Here is a 6191-nt window from a genome sequence, read left to right on the forward strand (position 1 = left end):
TATATATATATATATATATATGTCCAAAGAGCTTCTGCAGGACAGATAATGTTGACAGTGATCTGAAGTGTTTCAACATTGATATCAAACTAATACAAAACCAAGAAAAGATTGAAACAAAGAAGTTATGCTTAACAGCATTTTGTCTGTCTTTACATTCTGAGCTCAAATTTTACTGGGGTCAACTTGGCCTTCCATCCTTTTGGGGTTGATAAATTAAGTACCAGTGAAACACTGGGGTCGATGTAATTAACTAGTCTTTTCCCTCAAAACTTCAGGCTTTGTGCCTATAGTAGAAAAGATTATTATTATTATCATTATCATTTAAGGTAGCGAGCTGGCAGAACCAATAGCACGCTGGGCGAAATGCTTGGCAGTATTTCATCAGCCGCTACGTTCTGAGTTCAAATTCCACTGAGGTCAACTTTGCCTTTCATTCTTTCTCAGTTGATAAAATAAGTATCAGTTGACTACTGGGGTCAATGCATTCGACTCATCCCCTCCCCTGAAATTGCTGGCCTTGTGCCAAAATTTGAAATCATTATTATTGTTGTTGTTGTTGTCATCATTATTATTATTATTATTATTATTATTATTATTATTATTATCATCATCATTATTATCTTCAAAAGGTACAACCTACTCCTGTATTGGAATGTACCATGCAGTGTCTGGAAGAGTAGATATTTTGTCTGTCCAAAATGAACAGCAGTGTATTCCAAGTGTTGTAGCATTCAAGTAAGAAGACTTTTCGTTCTTTGTTTCTTTAGCGGTTATTTCACTTTTATGTTATGCCTTTTACTTGTTTTAGACTTTGGACTGTGGCCATGCTAGGGGCACTGCCTTGAAGGGCTTTCGTCAAACAGCTCAGCTGTACTTAATTTTTTTTTCAAGTCTGGTACTTATTGTGTCAGTCTTTTTTGCTGAGCCGCTAAGTTAGGAGGACACAAACAAACTAACACCAGTTGTCAAATGGTGAATGGAAAAAATACAGACACAAAGAAACTGTTATGATGTGTGTGTACATGTCGTGTATAAAATAGTATTACCCAAATATTCACACAGAACACACTCTGTGCGACTTGGATGTAGGTACAGTATTAAACCAGCACATGTCGCACTAACGCAGAGACCAACACTGTCAACTGCCCCTGATAGTTCACACAGTTCTTTATTTATTGAAATTCGATAGTCCACTTTCAGTCATGTGAGGATCATCATCATCATCATCAAAGTTTAACGTCCGCTTTCCATGCTAGAATGGGTTTGACAATTTGACTGAGGACTGGTGAACCAGGTGGCTACACCAGACTCCAATCTGTTTTGGCAGAGTTTCTACAGCTGGATGCCCTTCCTAACGCCAACCACTCCGAGAGTGTAGTGGGTGTTTTTACGTGCCACTGGCACGAAGGCCAGTCAGGAGGTACTGGCAACGGCCATGCTCAAAATGGTGTATTTTACGTGCCATCTGCACAGGAGCCAGTCTACTGGTACTGGCAACGAATTTGCTCAAATATCTTTTCACGTGCCACTGGCACAAGTGCCTGGAGGGCGACGTTGGTAATGATCATGCTCAAATACAGGTCTATCCCGTAACAGAAACACACACACATATATATAGTAAAGCTGCATGGCCTAGTGGTTGTGGGTGCAAACGATCACAGGATTGTGGTTTTGTTTCCTGGATCAGGTGGTGTGTTGTGTAAATATGTAGTGGAGCTAGGGTGTGCATATGTGTAAATGTATGCATCTGCACTTATGTTCTGTGTGAACAATGGACATGAAACTCTGCTTGCAAAGACCTGTTGGGGCAAGTGAAAGCGAAATCGTGATGGCACCTGTGCCCAGGGTCGCCTTCCTGGCACTTGTGCCAGTGGCATGTGAAAAGACATTCAAGCGAGTTCGTTGCCATTACCGCTGGACTGGCTCCTGTGCAGGTGGCATGTAAAATACACCATTTTGAGCATGGCCGTTGCCTGTACTGTCTGACTGGCCTTCGTGTGGCTGGCGTTAGGAAGGGCATCCATCTGTTGAAACTCTGCCAAATCAGATTGGAGCCAGGTGTAGCCATCTGGTTCACCAGTCCTCAGTCAAATCGTCCAACCCATGCTAGCATGGAAAGCAGACGTTAAATGATGATGATGTGTGATTGTGATTGTGAATGTATGATCCTTGCCTGCACTCTTGAAAGTTTTGAAAGTGTTAATTCTATGACATTAGAATTCCATGTTAAAATGTTTACGATAACCAACTGTAGATTTGGAAAAATTGAAGGGCTTATTGATAAGTAAATAGAAATTATAAAAATGGAAACTTTATTTTTAAAGTAAATTTTATCTTTTCATTTCTAAATTAAAAATGAGTTGGTTTGCCAATTTTGTATCTGTACAGTTTTGTTTTATTTTAGTGAAAGTGGTGTATTTGTTGGTTACGATGCTGTAGCCCAGGCAGAGTACAACCCCAAGAATACCATCTATGATAGCAAGCGCTTTATAGGGAGACATTTTACTCCTGAAGAACTTGCTGACATTCAGAAACACTACCCATTTCAGGTTTGTACAATTAAATCTTGTGTAACTGAGACAAATTTTGTCTTCCTGTTGTGTTAGATTAAAATTAAGTTCAGTAGAATCTTAGCTAGATAGAGGGGGAACCACAGGCATTGGTACAATTAACTTTTGAGACTAGCTCAGGACGGTTTAGTTAGTGTGCTGGATAGTCACTAAATTGTGTTACTTTAGTAGTATTGTTTCTGCAGGTAATGCTGTTGGTAACATCGTCTCAGATATAAATCTTTATTCACCTTCTGCAGATTAAAATTTAATTTTTTTAACCAGATGAAAAAGTGTCTAAGTCCCATGATGTTTCAGGGCCTTTGAGACTTGTTGGAAGAAGAGTAAAAGTTCTCCTTAGACTAGAGATTTGATTTCTTGCAATATTGTAGAATTCATTAAAGGCACACAATAATGAGATGGTGATCTTAAAATGGTAGCTGGATTGAGTTTATCACCAAAGAATCCTAATGTTTTCTCCAACTGGCTTCCAAACAATTTTCATTTCCCAAATTTCATATTTCATTCACAAGTTTTTTGCTAGAGGTACTGAGTAATTGGATCAATTCTGAAACAATGTAGTTGAGATGAAAACTTTTTAACTCATCTTAATCACTCAGATTACTCTGTCAAATGTAATTCTTGTTTTTCCTCATTGTTTTGAATTAATCATGCATTATCTCGTAGCTTTGAGATTTTCTTGATGTGATTGCTTACTTTGAGATTGTTGGGTAGGTGTTAGAAACTGGATTTGACCAGTTTGAATATTCAGGTGTTAGAAACTGGATTTGACCAGTTTGAACATAAAATGAGTAGAATATTTTGGCTGGATATGACTGGCTTAAATGCTAAAGGGTCATGCCTGCACCCAGTATGGGTATATGAAAAATGTGGTGCTATATAGTTGTTAATCATGGAGAGCAAAACCAACGGCTTTATAAATAATTGTTATTCGCTGGATGTGCAACATAATTCAGATGAACAAATGCAAGTCAGCAAGAAAACTGAGGATGAATATAACAGAGACGTTGGTTTGTATTTCATTAATAAGCTTCAGAGTTGTTTTAGTGCACACGATATAGAACAATAATGCTTGTTAAGTAAAAGTGGCACAAAATGTGTGTAAAGATATGTAGAGGATAGGTAGATTGAACCAAGACTTCTTATGAAACAGGTAGGTTTATCCTGAAAAAATTGAGTCTCAGAGATAAAAATAATGCAAGGTTGAGAGATTGAGAACAACTAGGAAGATATATATTATGGGCTTGTTAAATCTGTCTTAAAATTATAATGATATATTATCTGAGTGTGAACTATATATTAACAATATAAAAAACAAGAGCACTCAAAGAGCGCAAACCTCTGCCAAGGCAACACCGACATCCTCTCAACGATTAGCCAGAGATGATTTTTCAAATGAGAATATCTAAAATAAACTCAACTGCTCTCATAAACGAGAATGCTAAAAACGAATGTGGCCACTTTCAAAAATTAAATAAAAAAACAGGAAAAATAATCCAGAATCCTTGTCCAGTACTAGATCGATCCCAAAATCTAAACAGTTCATGCCAGTCATGAAGCCAAATATTCCTGAAAGTTTCATTCGAATCTATCCAGTGGTTCTTGAGATATCTTGTTCACGGACAAACAAACAAACATGACTGAAACAATACTGCTGCCTTCACTAAGGCAGAGGTAATAAATACCAAAATACTAAATATAAAAACCAGCATAATTAAAAGCTACTTCAATTAAATACAACACATTGCCATCCTCACTCAAATGTACATAGAAACCATACGAGAAACCAAGCTAAGACACTATGTATCGGGTCATCTCATAAATAATGTGTTTTTTTATACTTCTTATATTTTTCAAAATTTCAGCATGTAACTTATTAAATCTGGTACTTAGTCTATTGGTCTTTTTTTTGCCAAAGTGCTATGTTATGGAGACAAAAATAAAGCAATACCAGTTATCAAGTGATCTGGTGGGATAAACATGTACACAGACACACACACACGTACATACATATGATGTGCTTCTTTCAATTTCCACCTGCTAAATACTCTTTCAAGGCTTTAGTCAGCCTGGAGCTAACATAGAAAACACTCATTCAGCAACCAAGCAGTGAGACTGAACCTGGAACTTTGTGGTTCGGAAGCAAACTTCTTACTACACACCCACACCTGTACTAACCAGACCTAATAAAATGCATCACCATATTGATAACTGCATCTATTCTGTTGTGTATAACACTTCAAATGAAATTTCTTCTTCTTTTGTTGCACACGCTGTGAAGTGGCTTCAGTGTCAAGAATTTCCTTCTTTCCATAACTAGAATTCTTAAAAAGCAAAACCCATAGTACTCATTAAGACTGGCAGTCTGTCATCTCTTTTGTTATGTTAATCTGTCTATCTATCTTCTTTAGTGAGTGTATGTGTATCTCCAACCGTCTGATCAACTGTACATGTTTCTCCTTGTTTTTCTTTTACAACGCCTCTACTTGTCCTTATATGTGCTTATGTATGTCTACATGCTTGCCTGCTCGCTTTACTATCTTTGTATTTGTTTGTCTGCTTGCCTGTTTCCGAGAATCTTACTGCCTTTATTGCACATCTTTCCATCTGCCTCTTGTATGTGTCTTATTTAATCCTATACCAATTAAAGTGGCAGCGCAATGGCCCAGTGGTTAGGGCAGCGCACTCGCGGTCATAGGATCACGGTTTCGATTCCCAGACCGAGCATTGTGAGTGTTTATTGAGCGAAAACACCTAAAGCTCCACGAGACTCCGGCAGGGGATGGTGGCGAACCCTGCTGTACTCCTTCACCACAACTTTCTCTCACTCTTTCTTCCTGTTTCTGTTGTGCCTGTAATTCAAAGGGTCAGCCTTGTCATACTGTGTCACGCTGAATATCCCCGAGAACTACGTTAAGGGTACACGTGTCTGTGAAGTGCTCAGCCACTTGCACGTTAATTTCACGAGCAGGCTGTTCCATTGATCGGATCAACTGGAACCCTCAACGTTGTAAGCGACAGAGTGCCAACAAATACCAATTAAAATAAAGAAAAAAAATGAAATGATTCCCTGATATGTAGTTACCAACATAAAAGTAAAATGTTTACTATATCTCTTCTGATTTAACATCTCCATTTTGTTTTTCAGATGTCTTTAAGGAATGGCAAGCATCCTGTGTTCCACATCAATGTTAATAATAACCTAACATACAAGACACCTGAAGAAATTAGCAGCATTCTTCTTCAAACTCTAGTTGCAGCTGCAGACCGGAACTTGTCAGTAGCTGTTAAGAAAGTTGTCATCTCTGTACCAGCAGAATTTGATGAAATGCAGCGGAATTACACGAGAAAATCTGCAAATCTCCTTGGTATATTTTGTTTCTTGCATATTTCTCTGTGTTTGTGTGTGTATGTATACATACATGTATATATATATATATATATATCATCATCATCATCATCGTTTAACGTCCGCTTTCCATGCTAGCATGGGTTGGACGATTTGACTGAGGACTGGTGAAACCGGATGGCAACACCAGGCTCCAGTCTAATTTGGCAGAGTTTCTACAGCTGGATGCCCTTCCTAACGCCAACCACTCAGAGAGTGTAGTGGGTGCT

At 38.2% G+C, this 6191-nt stretch overlaps 2 protein-coding genes across 2 annotated transcripts in view; one reads left to right on the forward strand and one right to left on the reverse strand.

Moving 5' to 3' along the window:
* Nucleotides 1-6191, reverse strand: part of LOC106873171 (probable E3 ubiquitin-protein ligase DTX3) — a 486006-nt gene that overhangs the window by 55982 nt on the left and 423833 nt on the right. The gene's annotated exons all lie outside the window — the stretch shown is intronic.
* Nucleotides 1-6191, forward strand: part of LOC106873173 (heat shock 70 kDa protein 13) — a 17514-nt gene that overhangs the window by 6755 nt on the left and 4568 nt on the right. Inside the window, exons 3-5 of the mRNA XM_014920402.2 lie at nucleotides 633-738; nucleotides 2408-2552; nucleotides 5722-5941. Coding sequence (XP_014775888.1) covers nucleotides 633-738; nucleotides 2408-2552; nucleotides 5722-5941 — 471 coding nt within the window. The remainder of the gene's footprint in view (nucleotides 1-632; nucleotides 739-2407; nucleotides 2553-5721; nucleotides 5942-6191) is intronic.

Source organism: Octopus bimaculoides, chromosome 14 (assembly GCF_001194135.2).
Source record: "Octopus bimaculoides isolate UCB-OBI-ISO-001 chromosome 14, ASM119413v2, whole genome shotgun sequence".
Taxonomy (NCBI): Eukaryota; Metazoa; Mollusca; class Cephalopoda; order Octopoda; family Octopodidae; genus Octopus; species Octopus bimaculoides.